The 21,247-nt window shown below is 39.0% G+C and overlaps 1 protein-coding gene across 1 annotated transcript; it reads right to left on the reverse strand.

Annotated features, from left to right (window-relative positions):
• Window positions 1–28: 28 nt before the first annotated feature.
• Window positions 29–21,170, reverse strand: LOC112054202 (uncharacterized). Its single transcript, XM_052886124.1, has 14 exons — window positions 20,760–21,170; window positions 19,494–19,678; window positions 18,684–18,757; window positions 18,101–18,206; window positions 13,898–14,067; window positions 10,118–10,608; window positions 7,713–7,897; window positions 6,957–7,085; window positions 5,833–5,994; window positions 4,468–4,633; window positions 4,070–4,171; window positions 2,406–3,214; window positions 641–804; window positions 29–180 (listed from the first exon to the last, which is right to left on the reverse strand). The coding sequence occupies exons 1-13, from the start codon at window positions 20,872–20,874 to the stop codon at window positions 649–651; spliced, it is 2,850 nt and encodes a 949-aa protein (XP_052742084.1). The 5' UTR covers window positions 20,875–21,170; the 3' UTR covers window positions 29–180; window positions 641–648.
• Between the last annotated feature and the right edge of the window lie 77 nt (window positions 21,171–21,247).

Genomic DNA, 21,247 nt, shown 5'->3' on the forward strand with positions numbered 1-21,247 from the left:
ATATCGGGTGGAAAAAATTCAACACGTGTGCAATAAAAATAATTTATATATTTTCGACTTAAAATATGGTAAACTCGGTAGCATAATTAACAAAATTTTATAAAGACTGAAAAACATTCAGCAAATATATTTTTAAAACGGCAATAAAGCATCTGCATTCCTATTTTATGGGCTGAGTACCTGCAAACAAAACGTAGTATTAAAATAATGATATAAACAAATTGTATTAGTTACAGACAGTATGAATTACGAGTATGAATTATTAGTACTATAGTTCGTTTCGTGTAGGATGGTGCGGGTGACAGTTCTTTTTTACTCTTGAAAGTTTTTTGCGATTCACGTAGTACGTATTATGAACATCTTACATCATACATACAGGCGACTGTCACCGTTCCCATGCTATCTGAAAAACACTTTAATAGGGTAGTTGACTCATCAAATTAAAAATAAACAATATCAATTTCGTGTAGTCCATGGAATAAGAGTCCGAAATATATTATCGATATTAATGGATAAAAGTGCCTGATGTTGTAGATCAGGCAACCTTTTCTAAATTATTACACTTTTCTAACGTCAGTTTTTATGTGTAAGTGTGCATTAGTGAGTGTGGGTGTATGACTATGTATTTGTGTGTACTCACGGGTGACGTCACTCCTGCAAGCGCAGGCCGCTGATAGAGAGGAAGGTGAAGGCGTTGTGAAGCGCCACCACCGGCACGGCGGTGAGCGCCACGCGCGCGTTGAGCCGAGCGCCCACCGCCGCCGCACACGCGGACATGCTCGCCGGCGTAGGGGAGCCCCATACCTAGAATGACCACAACATCTTAAATGTCAGAGGATATTAGCTCATAGAGATACTTAAAAGTCAGAAGATAAAACTCATATAGTTAAACATGAGAGGATATACCAACTTATACAGTTAAATGTCAGAGGATATACCAACTCACACAGTTAAACGTCAGAGGAAATACCAACTTACATAGTTAACTGTCAGAGGATATACCAACTCACACAGTTAAACGTCAGAGGATATACCAACTTACATAGTTAACTGTCAGAGGATATACCAACTCACACAGTTAAACGTCAGAGGATATACCAACTTACATAGTTAACTGTCAGAGGATATACCAACACATACAGTTAAATGTCAGAGGATATAAAAACCCATACAGTTAAATGTCAGAGGATATAAAAACACATACAGTTAAATGTCAGAGGATATACCAACTCACACAGTTAAACGTCAGAGGATATACCAACTCTGACATTTAACTGTGTGAGTTGGTATATCCTCTGACGTTTAACTGTGTGAGTTGGTATATCCTCTGACATTTAACTGTATGTGTTTTTATATCCTCTGACATTTAACTGTATGGGTTTTTATATCCTCTGACATTTAACTGTATGTGTTGGTATATCCTCTGACAGTTAACTATGTAAGTTGGTATATCCTCTGACGTTTAACTGTGTGAGTTGGTATATCCTCTGACGTTTAACTGTGTGAGTTGGTATATCCTCTGACAGTTAACTATGTAAGTTGGTATATCCTCTGACATTTAACTATGTAAGTTGGTATATCCTCTGACATTTAACTGTATATGTTGGTATATCCTCTGACATTTAACTGTATGAGTTGGAGGATATAACAACTCATACAGTTAAATGTCAGAGGATATACCAACATATACAGTTAAATGTCAGAGGATATACCAACTTACATAGTTAAATGTCAGAGGATATACCAATTAACACTGTTAAATGTCAGAGAATATACCAACTAACACAGTTAAAAGTCAGAGGATATACCAACTCTTACAGTTAAATATCAGAGGATATAACAACTCTTACAGTTAAATATCAGAGAATATACCAACTTACATAGTTGAATGTCAGAGGATATACTAACTCACACAGTTAAATGTCAGAGCATTACCAACTCACACAGATAAATGTCAGAGGATATACCAAAACATACAGATGTCAGAGGATACACTAATTCATAGACAGATAAATTAATAGACGAATATAATATAACATCGTCCTATTTTCCCAAAAAATGAGAACTTACGCGCGGGCTCTGTAAAGAAACGAGACAAGGGTATTCAGTGTCATTACATTTTTTAGACCCAACAACAGGTTAAACAAGTTCAACAATTGTCATTGTTGAAAAGTGTAGCCAAGTGGCACGTCGATTCTCTTTCTACGATCGCAAACGCTTCGATAACTAGAAAAATGTATGGGAATGACAAATCTTGATCACGTGACCTGTCTATAGCAAAATGTCATTGCCAAACATTTTTCTCGTTTTGGAAGCGTCAGCGATCGTAAAAAGAGAATAGACGTGTCACTTGTCTACAGGGGCTGGCTCGTGGCCGGACGCGAGCCACAGTTACAGACAGACACCTGGTAGAATATCCTGACGTAGAGCGCGGGGCAGGGCTCGCGCTCCTGGCAGTCGTTGAGCAGCTTGCGCAGCGCGTACTCCAGCACGGCGGCCAGCTCGCGCGGCGGCATGGCGGCGGCGTGCGCGCGGTGCCGGCCGCACGCCGCCGCGTCGGGGAACGACACCTGGCTCGTGGCCGGGGACAAGCCACAGTTACAGACAGACACCTGGTAGAATATCCTGACGTAGAGCGCGGGGCAGGGCTCGCGCTCCTGGCAGTCGTTGAGCAGCTTGCGCAGCGCGTACTCCAGCACGGCGGCCAGCTCGCGCGGCGGCATGGCGGCGGCGTGCGCGCGGTGCCGGCCGCACGCCGCCGCGTCGGGGAACGACACCTGGCTCGTGGCCGGGGACAAGCCACAGTTACAGACAGACACCTGGTAGAATATCCTGACGTAGAGCGCGGGGCAGGGCTCGCGCTCCTGGCAGTCGTTGAGCAGCTTGCGCAGCGCGTACTCCAGCACGGCGGCCAGCTCGCGCGGCGGCATGGCGGCGGCGTGCGCGCGGTGCCGGCCGCACGCCGCCGCGTCGGGGAACGACACCTGGCTCGTGGCCGGGGACAAGCCACAGTTACAGACAGACACCTGGTAGAATATCCTGACGTAGAGCGCGGGGCAGGGCTCGCGCTCCTGGCAGTCGTTGAGCAGCTTGCGCAGCGCGTACTCCAGCACGGCGGCCAGCTCGCGCGGCGGCATGGCGGCGGCGTGCGCGCGGTGCCGGCCGCACGCCGCCGCGTCGGGGAACGACACCTGGCTCGTGGACGGGGACGAGCCTACAATTGCACAGCTACTATTTAATAAATAAACATATTGAGACAATACACACCTCACCATCTAGCCCCAAAGAAAGCGTAGCCTGTGTCACGGGTACTAAGATAGCTGATTTTATCATATACTAGTAGACGTCAAGCGGTTTCCCCCGATTGGTTCCCTTTCCCGTCAGGAATACGGGGGTAAAATATATGACACTTGCTAATAATGTAGCTTGCTATTGATAAAAGAATTTTCCAAATCAGTCCAGTAGATCCAGAGATTACCCCCGACAACCACACACACTTTACCTCTTCATAATATTAGCATCGAAGTCGCTTGGGAAATAGTCCTTTGGTCATTGCACCACACAAAGGGCTGGACCGATTTGGCTGAGGGTAGGGGTAGGGATAGGACAGGGGTAGGGTAGGGTACGGATAAGGTAGGGGTAGTGTAGGGGCAGGGTAGAGGTAGGGGTAGGATAGGGATGGTGTACGGTAGGGGTAGGATAGGGAAGGTGTACGCTAGGGATAGGATAGGGGTAGGCGAGGGGTAAGGTAGGGTTAGGGTTAGCGATATGGTAGGAGTAAGATAGGGGTAGGGTAGGATAGGGTATGGGTAGGGTTAGGGTAGGGGTAAGGTGGGGGTAGGGTAGGAGTAAGGCAGGGTTGGGTATATTGTAGATTACTTTTACAAAATTTTGCGTCAACACGTAAGGGAATCATTGACACAGCGGTAGCTGACTTGAGGCATAGACTATTCAGATCCTATCTGAATAGTCTATGCCTCCAGTCCTTGAATAACATCCAAACATTTTCAGAGTACATTTTTTTTTAAAACTTCTTATGGCAATATGTATTGTCTAAAATCACAATGACCTGTAGCGACATAGCACACGATGGCGGCGACAGTGTTCTCGTAGTTCCAGCGGCGCGTGATGGCCACCTTGTAGTCGCCCACGTTGCAGCCCGTCTCCTCGTCTGCGCACACATACAAGCCTCAGTAAGTACCTAAGTGTCCCCGCACACAAACACTTTGAAGCGTGACACTGATCAGGGAATGGCGCGAAGATAGAAAGTAGAAATTAAAAATCGTTTTAAAGTTCTCTAAAAACGCCATCTACTGATAATTTAAAATAATAAACACCATTTCACTAAGCCTGTAGATGGCAGCACGCATCTTAAAAGCCCGATTGCGCTTTTCGTAACGCATTCATCAATTTACTCCTAAAGTCAAGCGAGCGTAAAGAAGTTTTAGAAGAAAAATAGTGAGTTACATTCGAATCGGTTGTTGTCGGTGTGCGCCCAGGCGTGCCACTCGACGTTGGCGGCGCGCGGCAGCGCCTGCACCACGGCGCACTGCACGATGGCGCCCGCCGTGCGCCGCTCGAGCTGCCGCCGAGCCTCGCGCGCCGCGCCGCGCCCCGTTACGTAGCACACGCTCTGACATATTAAAAAAAAAAAAATTGTGCCTGCCTCGCTAGACGTTATTTTTCTGTCAAAGTATATGATCAACGATCTAATGCGATTATAAAAACTGTCTCTATAGAATCTATGTTAAATAGTTGTAATCGTGTTCGTCGATTAAAGAGCTGTTTTTGTGTAGTTGAATGGTGTAAAAAACGGGCAAAAAGCTCGTTTTACTCAGGAAATGACAGACAATTTTGCTCGTGACTATGAGTGTGATACAGGTCCTTCTATAATTGGACTGAGGCCACACACAATGCGCACTATTGTAGGGTCTGATGACTCAACCTGAGGTGCTAGTTGTTCCAGTCCCATTTACCAACGCAATGAAAGCGGTATTTACGGTTGCACCGCCATTGCTTGAAAGTCTATTACTCCTCACGAGATTATCTCGTTAGTCGCCCTTGTTGGTTGGTCGTTGTTAGCACTGATGGGCAAGTCAGTGATTGATGACCAAAACTCAAATAGTAGAAGCGTCAAACACCACTTTGTCATGTTAAGCACAACCTCGATAAATGTCCAGCATTGTGCTGCATGAACAAATTCTGGAGCATACAGTTTTGATTTTCAGCTGTTACCCTGATCTAGAAGACACCATCATCACTAATGTTTAAAAATTGCTTATGCCGTGCCTAAAAAAGGCAGACTAATGACATCAAGCGAGTCGCAGGGATTCGTTGTATGCAAGCGGCTCAGGATCGTGATGTTTGGTTCGTACAAAAAGCCTATGTTCTTCAGTGAAGGTATCCTACTATAATATTATAAACGCGAAAGTTTGTATGGATGTTTGGATGTATGTTTGGATGTTTGTTACTCTTTAACTCCACTATTACTGAAGCGATTTGGCTGCAATTTGGAATGGAAATAGATTTTACTCTAGATTGACACATAGGCTAAAAAAATCCAAGGTTTCCCAAGATTTGCGAAAACTGATGATTTTAATGATTTGAATGTTTGTTACTCTTTCACGCCTCGACCACTGAACCGAATTAGCTGAAATTTGGTATTAAGATATATTATAGTCTGGATTAACATATAGGCTACTTTTTATCCCGGAAAAGGCCATGGTTCCCGATGGATTTGTGAAAAACTAAATTCTACGCTGACGAAGTCGCGGGCGTCCGCTAGTAACTGATATGATGATGATGATGATGCATGTGGCTGCTACAACTCACCTGCACGACGCTCCGAATGTGAGCCCTAGGGTGCGCCGCCCTCAACACGCGCGTGAGGTGCCGCAGCGCGAGCGAGCACTGCGCGCGCGCGCCGCCCTCCGTCAGCTGCATGCAGCCCGGCACGAGCGCGATCTGCCCGCACGTGCCGAGAACTTCGCCCACCTATGAACCATGGGACATAATCTTACTGCAAGTTGGTTAAAAGTTTATGAGCTGAATTTTTGGAGCGTATGATCAACGGTACCAGGATTGTTAAGGATCACTTGGATTGTTGTCAAGAATTGATGAACAGAATGATTGGATTGCAAGCAATTTATGTGGTAGAGGCTAAAATGTATCAGAATTGATTAGGGGAATGTTTGGGGTATTAGTATTGTTGAAGAAAGTATTTCGATAACTTTACCAGAGTTGCTGAGGAATGCTGAGGAATTGTTGTGAGGAAAAAATATTTGCATAGGTGAATCAGAATTGTAGAGAGAAGTAGTTGGATTCAGAATTGTTGAGGGGAATGTTTGCATAGGTGATTCAGAATTGTCCTAGGAAGTATTTGGATGAGTTATCCAGAATTGTTGAGGGAATGATTGGATAGGTGAATCAGAATCGTCGAGGGAAGTGTTTGGATGAGTTAACCAAAATTGTTGAGGGGAAGGATTGGATGGGTGCATCAGTATTGTTGAAGAAAGTACAATGTATGTAGAATGTATTTGGATAACTTTACCATTGTGGTAAAGTTCTGCTGAGAAAAATGTTTGAATAGGTGAATCAGAATTTTTGAAGGGTGTATTTGGATAACTTTACTCGAATTGTTTTTGTGCGGAATTGTGGCAGACGTCTAAATAACTGTAAAATTTGTTTCTATAAACAGTATTATACCATGGTATGGACATGTAATGCGTAGAGAGGAAAGTCATATTACTAGAAAAATTTTGAATGTGCAAGTGGAAGGTCATAAGAGGAGAGGAAGGCCAAAGAAGAGATGGTTGGATTGTGTGAAAGAAGACATGTGTGTAAAAGGAGTGGATGATGAGTTGACGAGTAATAGAAACGAATGGAAAAGATTGACATATTTTTCCGACCCCACTTAAGTGGGATAAGGGTAAGGAGATGATGAAACAGTATTATACCTTAAAAGCTTGACTGTATGGTCCAATATTCGCTGGCGCCCAATGCGATATGCCTTGGACGTGCATCGTCATGCGTTCCTTTAAAATCCCGTCGCTGTCCTGGTTATTGTTGACCGCTTTGTAAGCAACCTAAAATCAATAAATGAAATTAATCTACATAGATTCAGGAATAAATGTTTGTTGTATAACAATATAATAGCGGACACCCGCGACTTCGTCCGCGTTAATCCCTAGCCCTATCTAACTCCTACCCTACCCCTACCTTAGCCTATGTTATTTCTAATACATCCAAGAATGTGTACAAAGTTTCATGACAATCACTTGAGTAGTTTTTGCGAAAAAGCGTAACAAATATCCCTACATTTACATTTATAATATCAATAAGGATTAGTTATAACATGGCCTATCTTAAGTACATTTGACTTCAAAATATTTCACTTCCTAATCTTTTAAAAACTACAAAAATGACCAGCTTTGGGACTGACTCAATTTATAGGAATGGACTACTGAGTCATTCGTGGATTTTATTTCCTTTTCTCTATGAATTCTATATACAGTCTTTATAATTTTTATTATTAGTTTCTTCATTAGTTTGTCTGGAAGAGATGGCTTGTTAGGTTAGGTTGGGTTAGGTTAGGTTAGGTTAGGTTAGGTTAGGTTGTAATTTTTTTGCATCTATTGTATTTGGTGTACAATAAAGTGCATTTCTTTCTTTCTTCTTTTTACAAGTAGGATTGGATCACAAAGTGTACTTACCCCGTCTAATATAAGTCCAACGTCGCTCGGCAGAGGGCACTGTACGCACACTCTGGTGGGCGGGTTCGGGAACGAGAACGTATCAACGTACACCCTGTTCAGCGCCGCGTATTGCTCCATATCACGCATATATATGTTCACAGAACACACGTCGTGTAGCTGCAGGTTTTCAGACTCGAGTAAGTCTGAAATTGTTTTGGCGTGTCAGTTTGTTTGTAACACTTTGGTATATATTCTGATTGTGCATTGCTCTACCGCACTATAATACATCTAAATGTTATCCACTTTTGAGAAGTCAGTTCTTTGTCTTAGTCCCCTACTATTTGCTAGAAACACTAGATATATATTAATGCATTTCTCAGGGTTTTTAAAAAAAAAAAAAAATGTGCGACCTCATTTGACCTCATGATTATAAAACACTGTATTGTGTCTAAAGATACGGTGTAATGTCATAGCATAGGTTGTAATGGCATTAGGGTTCATTTACACGAGCGGCAAATCTACTGACGACCGCAGTCGACTCCCGGCGGCGGTCGGCGGTGGTCGCCCACTGCAGTCGACTCCCGTTGGCTGCCGCCGAGATGTCGCTGACTGCAGTCCGCGACGCTGTCTCCTGCCGCCGAGACGTCGCCAACTGCAGTCGTCGGTAGCAGCGGCCGCTCTTGTAAATGAACACTTTGCTGTACTTTATTGTATCATTGAGGTCTAATTCGTAGGTACTACTTTAGTATTTTAGTCGAGTACAAACGATTTTTGGACGGTAAATCCAAATTTTTTTTGTACCCAACTAAAATACTAAAGTAGTCTGTACAAACTCTGAGGGTATTAGGCATGAGGCATGGGTATTAGACTTGAGGATAAGCCTTAGGTCTCCAAAATCAAAGGGAAACTATGTTTAAAGTTGAATGGTTTAAAGGTAAATTCTACTTTATGCGATGTAGCCAAGTTGAAGGTGAGTGAATAGTAATGACGTAAAAAATCAATATATGATACAGATAAAAGATTTATGTGGTAACGTTATATTGAGGGCTTATGTTAGGAGTATGTACAGAGTGTGTACTACAATAAATATTTAAATTATCCCGAATTGTTTACATATTGAGGCTTTATTATTGTTAAAGGAGATCATTCACGCTCCAAACATTTCTGGGCTCTTTGAAAGTGCCGGCCAACAAAAAAAAAAATGGCACGACTCGTTAGAATTAACCATTTGGAGCAATAGCTAATATGGCATAAAAGTTGTAGGAGGGCTCTGAACCAAGTTGGAAATTGAAATAACGAATCATCGAACCTGTATAATTTGGTTCAGAGCCACCTGACAACTTTTATGCCATATTAGCTATTACTTCAAATGATTGGTTCTAACGATTCGTGCCATTTTTTTTCGTTGGCCGACACTTTCAAAAAGGGCCCAAAATGAATGATCTCCTTTTATCTGCATTGTTTTCAATTTTATCTTTTTTATTCAATTTATTTTATTACCTTTTTAAATATGATAATAATGCAAATCGTGCAGCTCATAATTACTTGACGCATCTACATAGTAATATAAGTTGCACCTAAACAATAACAAAGTTAATAAGATAACAAACAGTGTACGAGATAAAATGTACCACTACAGTGCAAACTATGTCATCTGTCATCACTTTAATTACTCAAAAGTGTTGCCATACTTTTTAGAATTTCCCCAGATTTATGTGGGACTTTTTCAATAAACATCAAGCAGAACGATATGCTTTCAAATGCCAAAAAAACAAAAGTTAGTCTGTATGTATGTCTGTACTACCGACTGTATGTGGTTCTTTAAAATTTACTGCAAATTAAATAACAAAACAAGCATATGTTAAAGAGGGATGGTATCACCCACAACAACAACACTTAGCATGTCATGTTGGGGAGTTTGACGGGAAAACTATAGAGGGCATCTCGTTCCTAGACATGATGCCCTAAGCAATGCTTAATTAGTATATAGGCTTATCTAGGACTGCCCACACCACACATACACATTTCTTTACTGTCACTGATTGCTCACTATCAAATCTAATTTTATACTGCAGTACGTATATTGATAGCTTCAAAGATACAGAGAGATTTTGCATTAATAAACTATGTGTGAATTATTATTTATAGAATGTATAAATCTTTAATAAAATGTATTAAAATTAAAATTTACATTATATTATAAATATAAAATAACATGGGCATTTATTTTAACGAAACACATGGCAATATTTACGTTAAGACATACTTTATTAAAGTAATTGTGAAATTTTGCATGTTAATATTTAAATGGTATTCATCCTCTTAAATATTCCCACATATCTCGTTAATTATTGTCATGCTGGCAACATTGAACGCGTAACATACTGGCACAGAAAAAAAAGCTCTTACACAAGTTTACCTACTAATGAGTTTCTTCATAGCGTCCTTTGTCGCTACCGCTGTATCGACACCCTCACCAACTATGCCTCCAATGAAATACCACCCATGTCTGTTCCCATATATTGTTCTGTGATCCGAAATTGGGTGTATTTCACTAGGATCGTGCATCTCGTCATAGTAATACCCGCCTTCAACTTCTTCGCTGTCACTAGAGTTTAATGCCTCAACATTATCACCCGAGTACGTCAGCAATGGGTGTATTTCATTGTTCTTTATCTTCTCAACTTTCTCCAGTTTCTCTATTGACTCTAGTTCTGTCTCGCTCAGTTCTATATCACTTATGTCGCTAAACACCGTATCGCTCAAGTCTTTTACAAAATCTAATGAGTTTCTCACTGTTGGAGGTAGTTTGATTGTTTCATAGTTCCCTTTATCTTCTAAGTGTAACTTTAGGTTGAGATAACCGACGGACGCTACGGGGTCCTCGGTGTGAATCACCATTTCAGATTCGTCTCTGTTGACAACCACAACATTGTCAGCACTTATAGACAGAGAGCCAGCGACGGTTAGACCTTCGTCAGAAAGTTTGTCAGCTCATGCTCCTAGAGTACCGTAACCAACTATGAAGTATGGACTATGGTGGCTTTAGGAGATAGCAGTTTTCAAAGATCCAGACCCTGAACATTACATTTTTAGCATATTTTTATAATAATAATAATAAATCTTTATTTCAGATAATAAAATCCATAAATTACATTCAATTGATTAATTTTTAATATCCTATTGTTAGTAATATTAGTAGTTATAGGTACTTGAAAAAACTAAATTAAAATATGTTAGTGTGTTAGTAATGACAGTATCTACCATTTATGAAGCACCGTGAGTGCATATGCAAGTGCACCCAGTGCTTCAAAAATGGATTTCCACCATTTTCCACCAGCGTTTTTAATATGCTGTTGGAGCTCTCGCGCATTCTGTGCATAACTGATGCTGCTCTTTTTCGCATTATAGCATAAAAGTCATCTGTATGCGCTTCAGCAAACATCAGTGATGCACTGCAGTAACGCGGCAGCCCCATCAGTGTCCTAAACCCATTATTGTATTGGACTCGCAGGTCGCTATAGGCCCTTTGCGTATATGTCACCCACAAGCTGCATGTGTAAAATGTTTGACAGTATGCCTTAAATAGGGTCAGTTTTACGTCCATATTACACCGTGCAAACCTGCGGGCTAACATATTGCATCGGACTGCCAGCGCCCTGCGCTCCCTTTCTATGTCATTAACATCAGACAAGTCCTCCGTTACAATGTGCCCTAAGTATTTGAACTCTGTGACTCTTTTTAGCGGCATACCGTTAAGAGTCACTGGAGAAATATAATTTAAGGCGCATCCCTTACTCTGAAATACTAAGAGTTCGCTTTTTTTAATATTGTATATGAGTCCGTGTGACGCAGCATATGACTCACATATCTTCAGCAGCTTCCTAAGTGCATTAATTGATGGACTCAACAGAACCATATCGTCTGCATAGCTAAGATTATTAATTACTATACCATCAATTGAGCATCCGATTCTAGTACTGCGGAGTTCATCAATTAGTTCATTAATGTAGACATTAAACAGAGCAGGAGATGTCAATCCACCCTGTCTAACTCCACATTCCAGCAGGTAAGCGTCTGAATAGACACCAGCCCATTTGACACGATTTGTTTGTGAACTGTACCAGAATCTCAATATATTTATTAACTCTACAGGTACATTTAGGTCTTCTAATTTTGTCCACAATTTTTCATAGCAAACTAGATCAAATGCTTTCGAAAGGTCAAGAAAAGCTGCATAAATGGGAGTTTTTCTGTCCGTATAGTATCTGACAGTTTGCTTGAGTGCCATTATAGCACTTTCAGTAGACAACCCACTTCTAAATCCAAACTGTGCATCGTTTAATTTCAAGTATCCACTAAGCTGGCGGTCAAGCAAACCATCAAACACCTTGCCCAGTATCGCAGCCAAGGATATTGGTCTATAATTTAATTTGTCCGAAATATCCCCCGTTTTATTTTTAATTACTGGCACAACTATGGACTTCATTAGATCTGCAGGAAGATAAGAGTGCTGTATGCAAAACGTATAGAGCATCGCGAGAACACGATAGAGGTGAGGACCAGCAAACAACAGGTGTTCCACACCCAAACCGTCATGTCCTGGACTCTTTCCCTTTGTTAGGCTATTTATAACAAGCTTCACCTCCTTAGCACTGAATGAGAGCACAGAACTAGAGCTAGGCACTTTATTTCCTGTTACCTGCCGGTCCTGTTGTAATGTTGATCGAACTCTAAAGTGTTCCTTAAATATATTGGCTATACGTTCCGCATCCGTCTGTCCATCCACACTCACAGGGAGGCTCGATTTAGGATTTAATTTATTAGTTTCTTTCCAAAAATTTTTGAAATCTTTTTGTATATGTCGCTCTGCCAATTTATCCATTTGTATTTTCTCTATATTACTCTGACAGAATTTTAGTTTGTTCTTGAAAACTCTTTTACTGTCTTTCATGTCTTGATACTTTTTTCCAACCAAGGGCATACCATACTGTTTCCACGTAAAGAACTTATTGCGAGCCTCCCTGTGAGCATGTTTCACATATTTATTCCACCCAAATATATGCTTTCCCTTCCTGACCTTTCTTGGCTGGTTGCTGGCTATCGCTGCCTTCTGAAGCGCTTGAATTATTCTACTGTACAATTCATCGATTATGTTCCTATGACTATCATTGATACACATCCTGTCGCAACAAGAGCTTAACTCAGACGGAAAATCTATATTTTTCAAAGCGGTTTTTTCAAATTTTTATCAGCATATTATGAGAAATGATATCCCTATTCGCCAGACACTTAGCTTCATGGCAACCGTTCGCTAGACGGTTGACAGTTTGGTTCCTTAAAACCTGGAACCTCCATAATTACTTATGATAGGAGCATGAGCTGACGAACTTTCAACTTTTATAAAATGAGGAAGGTCTGGGCTTCAGGTTCTCTCCGTCTATAATGTTCACCAAACGGTGAGAGTTAAAAAAATCCAAAACTAAACGCTGGCACGTGTAAAGTATTAGTGCAGTTAAGACTGATTCAAAACAAATTTTACAACTATGTTCGCATTATTAGTAAGGGAATTTAGGTTTGTAAGAAAGTCTTTAATCTCTGCCAGCAAAGCTAATCCACACTAATATTATAAAGGCGTAAGTATGTCTGTCTAACAGTTATTTTACCACTGCTAAACCACTGAACTAATATGGATGAAATTCGGTATAGAGACAAAGTTGAGCTTGGAGCAGAACATGGGGGGATGGGATGGAACATACTTTTTATCCCAGAAATTTCAAGGTTTCTCGCGGGATTTGTAAAAAAAAAACAGAATTTCACGCAAATGAAGTATATATAGAGGAAAGATTTGATTGTTTGTTTGCATTGAATAAGCACCGAAGGTACTGAAACAATATGAAAAATTCTTTCACTGTTGGGAAGCTACCGAGAAACTATACCTTTATAGGCTATATTTTCATTACCTACGGGAACGGACACAACGCGGGTGGAATCGCGTGGCATCCGCTAGTGTACCTAATACAGAGATTATTAAATTCCGGCCGCTCAGAAATTGCGTTTCTGATAGGTCGGCGATGTAACATGTGAGAGAGATAGAAAAAAACGAGGCAACTGCAATATCTTTGTTCCATTCGCACGATCTGTCAGAGTCACAATCCCTGAGCGGCCGGACTTTGACAAATGTTCATAAGGTAAATACTCACATAACTAGTTTCTTCCTAAACAGCGGGCAGTCGAGCGTGAAGGTCTCATACTCCCCGCCCTCACCGCACACGTTGAGTCCATACTTCTCCTGCATGACTAGAATATGAGGCTGGATGTCTTTGATCGTCATTCCCAGGTGAACCCGTGGATCGAGACCTAAGGCTGCCACCTATAGTAGAAAAAATGGTATACAAGTTACGATAATTACATCGCAGCGAATCCTAAGAAAGTCCTAACCTACCATAAAAGTTGTCGGCAGTCGGCCGCAGATTTTAAAATAACAATTACATAATATATATAATCTTAAATACTAAGTACATTTCTAAAACAGAGTCGAATTTTTACAAAGTAACAAAATGGATTCTGACGAGAAAACACTGCTGTTTTATTGATTAAAATTTATTAAAAAAAATCAGATTTCTGGCTAAAAATTGTTTGTATTTTTCTTTCCTAACTAACAATTCATCCCATTTTTCGTCGACTAGTTAATATTTTTAGTTCGTTATGACGATGGGTCTAAGATTTGAACAGGTCGTAAATTTTGCGTACGATTTAGATTACTCGATCGTACCGATGTACGATTTAAATCGTAATTGTACGACCTTTTTGGCTCTTGTATTACTTTTTTTTTACTATTTGATTACAAGAGCCAAAAAGGTCGTACAACCGTAACTTAACGTACCCGTTTGGAGCCCGTTCCGCTTTAAAACGCTCGCAATCCACTAGTGTGATAGCTCTGTAAGGGTAAAAGCTCCCTCTAATGATTTCCACCTTTCCCTGTGTTTAGCTGCAGCTTGCTATATTTTCACTACCTCTGACGCCTCTATTTCTCTACTCTTGTGGCCTATTGGACCAGCCCATTTCAGCAATCTTACAGATTGTAACATAGACTTAACTTACTTTAGAGGCAAAACTGCAAGACACAGGGTAGGTTTCCATTTCTACGCCATTGACATCCCTAGGACTCTTTCAAAGCGACTTGCTTCTTCGTTTCTTATACGCATGGATAAGTAAATTCTCTCACGAACTCAGTATTTCCTAATTCTTATCTAATCCTAATTCTGGGCATCTTTAAGATGAGAGTGAATAGACATCTTCTAGACAAGCGCTTTCCACCTTAGCCCACATGTACACTTACCATCAGGTGAGATCGTGGTCAAGCGCGAGCTTATTATAAAAATAAAAAAGGCGAGGGGATCCAGAGAAGAATAGGTGTTTTGTAAGAGTAACGAAATATTGAAAACATTTATTATGTAGCTATCTATAACAGAAAACCTACAATTTCAAACACCAAAGGCTTAGGAATATATAATTTAATTTCCAACTGAACCGCAATAACCGCAAATCAATAGAACGAACGGTAAGATAATACACCATTGCAACTAAATCAGATACCTAAGGAATTTGATATTGGCTATCAGATCGTCGCATATCAGATTTTAAGAAAAAAAAAAGCGGATTGAATTATTATAAATTTATTATGATGATATTTGAATTTGGTTTGAATTTTAAATGAACGAATAATTTAATTGGTTATCTTCCACTATCCCGTAATTCTGTGTGCCTAGTGGGAGTTTTCAATATTTTTATACTGTTACTATCGCGTTGACGTAAACGCGAATTTGTATGGAATTGAAACAGTTGTACAGTAGTGCCACTAGATGGTGCTGTTTCAATTCCTTAGAAATTCGCGTTTACGTTAACGCGATGGTTACAGTATCAAACTGCCACTAGGCCCTCTGGTCAAACCATTCCGTACTGACTCTTAAATCTATGGGTCAAACTATGTGGCAATGGATCACGTAGTAACTTTAAGCCAAGCGAAGAAAGGGGTGTGGATTTTCATCCTCCTCCTAACAAGTTAGTCCGCTTCCATCTTAGATTGCTTTATCACTTACCATCAGGTGATATTGTAGTCAAGGGCTAACTTGTAAAGAATTAAAAAAAAAGATCTATTGGCCTAATATTCATTTGTTTCGTAATTTTATTCGGTAGGTATAAGTATCATCATATTTACCTATCTTTGCTATAGCAAACAATGTACTATGTTAACTATAGGGTAATTAAGAACACATTCGTATCGTATATTAGTACCTATTTGAGTAGGTAGACTAGATTAACAGGTCTAAAGTGCATCCGTTAATGCATGGCCGGCAAGATAATTGATAGATACACTCGTAACTCATAAATAAGGTCATATTACCTATTTACCTAGACCTACTATAACTCGCGACTTCCTCCGTACCTTATGATCTATGAATACCTACTATCTACTAATAAAACGCAGTTTCGAGCGTTTTTTTTTTCAAGTCTTGATGATGTAAGGAAACAAACATCACGAATCGGCGGCGGCGAAGACGCTATGGACCAATAGCGTGTATAAAGGTTTTAACTAGGGTATGCGCTATACGCACAAATTGTAAAAAAAGTTCTTCTTTATTGTTTTTTTTATTCTTTACAAGTTAGCCCTTGACTACAATCTCAACTGATAGTAAGTTATGATGCTATACGACATCGTAACGGAACGCTAAATCGCATGGCGGTACGCCTTTGCGGTGGTAACTAGCCATGGCCGAAGCCTCTCTCTAGCCAAATTGTGTATTTACTTTTTAAATGAACCGTAGCAGCGTATGTTAGGACGAGCACAGAACCTCTTTCTATCAGAGTCGAGAGCCCAAGGGATAGACGTAGGGAGGGCAGAAGAACTTTCTAAGACATTGACATTGACTTGAATGTGGGGGGTTGTATACAATTTATACAATTAATTCTTGACCTATGTATCCCACTAGGTAGATACATGTTATACTCTAGGCTAGTATCTCCACATTTACATAGATATGTAAGTATAATTATGATATCGCTTATCGTGTGTCTATCCAAATGTTAAAAGTTAACAAAATGATCGATGGGACAATATTTAAGTACGCAACACATTCATACAGTAGCTATGTACCGTCTATGTAAGCATTATTAGACATACGACACTGTAGAACAAATTGACACACTGTCTTACTAATAAATATTAAAGGAAACAACACAAATTCTTTGTATGTCTTACTATACACAGCCCTAGGTACTCGATGTGTACTGTTTACCAGCAAACAAATTAGAAAGGAAGGTAGAAAAGTGTTCCGTTATAAGGGTTTCGTTTTTGTGCGTACATTCGTTCGGAAAATACAACACCTCTGTTCCCACTAAACTCTGGATCTACATTACGGATTTTCAAGCGGCTTACACAAGTGGATTAAGCGAAGATTGGGGTAAAATTAGGAGTTGATTCATCAAAATGGGACACTCAAAAAAATTGTTCGTAATCTGCGCGAGAAATTAAAACGTGAATTAACATGATTTAATTTATCTTATCATAACTTCATTGATCATATTTCTCATATTTGAAGAAACATGAGTTCTCGACATTGATTTTGTTATATTTTACGTACCAATTTAATCACCATTTCAATATTCATCTAACTTCGTCAGTTATTTATTTTTTAAGAGCGACTTCGCTCGCAGTCATAAAATTGTATTCCTTTAAGATATTTTTTTTAAATAAAACTCTCTGTAGCCCTGACAAGTGACAGCTTAATGTGTGAAGCAACACAAACGTTATATACTTTTGCATTAATAATGCTAGTAAGAATGGCGGTTATAGACATTATTTACTTTACATATATCATCATTATCAGCCCATATTCGGCTCAGTGGTGAGCTTGAGTCTCCTCTAGGCCAATAGTCCACCACGCTGGCCCAATGCGGATTGGCAGACTTTGCATATGCAGAGAATTAAGAAAAGTCTCTGGTATGCTGGTTTAGAATCAGGGGTCTTATCTACTGAACTATCACGGCTATATTTACATATATAATACTAGCGGATACCTGCGACTTTGTCCGCGTTAAAGTCGATGTAACTGTCACTGCTCTGCTCCTATTGATCGTAGAGTGATGAGAAGTATAGTATAACCTGCCCAGGAGTATGAAGAACAATTATACTAAGCATAAAATCCGTCAAGTAGTTTTTCTTTCTATAACAAACATACAGACAGACAAAAATTTTACTGATTGCATTTTTGGCATCAGTATCGATCACTAATCACCCCCTGATAGTTATTTTGGAAATATATTTCATGTACAGAATCAACCTCTCTACAGATTTATTATAAGTATAGAAGATAAGTTAAATGTACAAATACAACAATATAGACCTTGATAATGATGGCTTCAACGCCACTGGCTATCATTTCTTGCAGCAGCTCTTTTTGGTTCCTTCTCCACAGGTATGCAAGTGACACTAGACCTAGCCTCTGACATCTAAAAGAACATCTTAGCTTAAACATATATTACATTTTCTCATAGTATTTAAATAAAAGATAGCATATAGTAACAGATAGCATATGATAAGACAAAAGTTAAGAGAAAGATGCAAAATAAAGATTAATGATCATCATTGACAACCCATATTCAGCTCACTGTTGAGAACAATTCATTCTGAGACACCACACTGGCAAAATGCAGATTGGCAGACTTCACACACATAAAGAATTAAGAAAATTCTCAGGCATGCAGTTTACTTCACAATATTTTAGTACAGAATATAACCCCAGAGTCATGGGAAATACTCCCCAGCACCCAGTATAAATAAATAAATATTGATAGCCAAATTTCAGTTTTGATTTTGATTTGGATTTTGAGGGTAGGAAAAGTTAGAACATTTAGTTTTAGCCAAAAATAATATTAAAAGACTAGCTTAAATGAACCTTATTATGTAATCAAAATATGAATACTCACACATTTTCCACTCTTATTCTTTGGTAATCAGACAAAATGGCTCCACATGCCACTGCTTCTATATCTAATTCATTCTGAAAAGAAGTGTATATTTATACAACCATACACACAAAAAAATACAATTTAATAAATACAAAAAAATGTTTACAATAATCTCAGAAAGTATGAATGATACAAAGTAAGTAGCAAGTAGCATATCTTTAAATCAAGAGTGAATAGGTAACTTATAGGCAAATAAATCATAGTTAGGAGAAACATTATATTCCTTTTATAATAAAATTTTATTCACTTGTTAAATAGAATGAAACAGTAATTAGTAAAATTCTAGCAAAATTAAATCTAGATATTATAAAAGCGTAAGGTCATCACAAAATCGCAAAACCCTTTGAAAGATGAAATTTGGCAGGGAGGTAGTATATCGTTAGTAGACATCTGCTTAGACCAGATCTTGTGACAGGGCCTAAGGATTACGGAGGTCTAACGGCGGACAAAGTCACGGGCGTCCGCTAGTAGCAAGCTTAGAAGAGTTTTAAATCAAACTAGCTGACGCCGCGCGGATCCGCCCGCGTGGTTCTCGTTCACGCAGGAGTACGGGGATAATATATAGCCTGTAGTCTTCCTTGATAAATGGGCTATCTAACATTAAAAGAATTTTTCAAATCAGACCAGTAGTTCCCGAGATTAGTTCAAACAAACAAACAAACTTTTCAGCTTTATATATTAGTATAGATAAGATATTAGGCATTTTATGTTCCTGATTTAATTGTTAATCTTATGTAGAGTTATAAATATAGGAAAAATAATAATTACCTTAATTTTTGACAACAGTCTATATAAATCTTCCACTTCATCATTATCTGTTGGCTCATAGTTTCTGCCTTGGTCCACTGCCACACCAGATATTTTCGCCCTATACAGGGGCAGGCCCATAGCCTCCGCATACAGATCAATGCCATGGTGACCAACTGTTTGATACATGTAACTGTCCATTTCATCTGAAAGAAATACTCTGTTATCAAATTGTTTTTTTTTTAAATATTGGCAATGACTTTAAGCATAAAAGAGAAAGAGGGTAGATTATTCTGCCCCTAGCAGCTATCAACTTCGCATCTCTCAACATCAGTCCCGCCGTGACCACAATCCATGCAACTGGGTCAAAATATTGACATTAAAAATCTCATTGTTTTATCGTGGTATTTACCCGTTTAAATAATATTCATAATAAACAACCACAAAATAAGGTAGAAGTAAGAATATTTTGTGGTGCATTTTTTTATTTATTCAAGACAAGTTAGCCCTTGACTGCTATCTCACATGATCTTGAGTGACAATGCAGTCTAAGATGGAAGCAGGCTTACTTGGAAAAGGTATGTGTTAATTCTACCCATTTCTGTGATGATTTCTATCTATCATCACTCTGGAAATTTGAATCTCTTGACTTTCAAAACTATTCCTTAAATCTAATTTTTATTCATTAAATATTTTGCTAGCTAATTGTTTTATATTAATTAACATTAATGCAGAAAATTATATTAATTAATTGTATTTATCTGCATACAAAAATCTGACACTTATTAACTGATGTGACAAGTGTAATCTACTAAGATATTTATTATTTGGCTACTCTCCAAACATGTGTATGTTTGTTTTAATACATTTATACAAAAAAGCACAAATATTTTCTTATATTTGTAACAGGATATATAATATATATTAAAATAAACAGACTGATATATTTGAGTGATATTAGTGAAATTCCTATACATCATTTCTGACTTAATATTAGATTATTATTAAGAAGTCTATGATGCTTTTTTCTTACAAGAAAATGGCATGGCATATTGTTTACCAAGATTTTTATTAGTGAAACATATTATTAAAATGTATTGAACATTAAAATAACATGTTTCTTTGTTTGTAAAATGAAGAGTTCATAAATTTAACTAATTTTAATAAACCTGAGACCGAAAAAAGTTACGACAGAATTTAATTTAAATAATACTTAAATAAAAAAGTGAGTGCAACTCTAAATACAATAGACATGATGTGTAAATAGTTGTAAACGTCAGAAGTAACCTTTGTAAACAGGTTGGAGGTTGGCCAGCGCCACGATGCTATGCCCGGCACCGATGCACTGCATCATGTTGTAGCAGCTGTCCTTCCCGCCGCTGATCAACGCGACGGCCTTCATTGTCAGCTTCAATGATCGCCAATAATAAAATAACAACAATTACATAACAATCATAATAACTATTTGTGCGAAAACAATGACGATTTCACAATGCGGTATTCCTCACGAGACCACCATCGTTTATGTATTGGGCGTCACGTTTCCGTGAGCTCACTTCACAGAGAGACTGTGAGGAATTGAATGCGGAGCACACTCATTATCTCCCTAAGATAACATTATTTAACTAGAAGAAAATATAAATTAATTAATGATTAAAAATTCTACACATCCTGCCTGGCGCAACAAAAAGTGACAATTAATTGACGTTAACTGTCACCACATTTGTCAATTACCGATTACAGATAATAAAGTAGCATAGACAATCGTAAGTCAT

The sequence above is a fragment of the Bicyclus anynana genome, chromosome 16 (assembly GCF_947172395.1).
Source record: "Bicyclus anynana chromosome 16, ilBicAnyn1.1, whole genome shotgun sequence".
Taxonomy (NCBI): Eukaryota; Metazoa; Arthropoda; class Insecta; order Lepidoptera; family Nymphalidae; genus Bicyclus; species Bicyclus anynana.

Excerpts from the sequence above, each read along its gene's own strand:
- LOC112054202 (XM_052886124.1), bottom strand. The coding sequence starts at position 20,874 with ATGAAGGCCGTCGCGTTGATCAGCGGCGGGAAGGACAGCTGCTACAAC. Across the intron at positions 18,207-18,683 it reads AGAATAAGAGTGGAAAATGT|ATGTCAGAGGCTAGGTCTAG; the intron begins GTGAGTATTCAT and ends ATGTTCTTTTAG. Across the intron at positions 7,086-7,712 it reads TTGGACTTATATTAGACGGG|GTTGCTTACAAAGCGGTCAA; the intron begins GTAAGTACACTT and ends TATTGATTTTAG.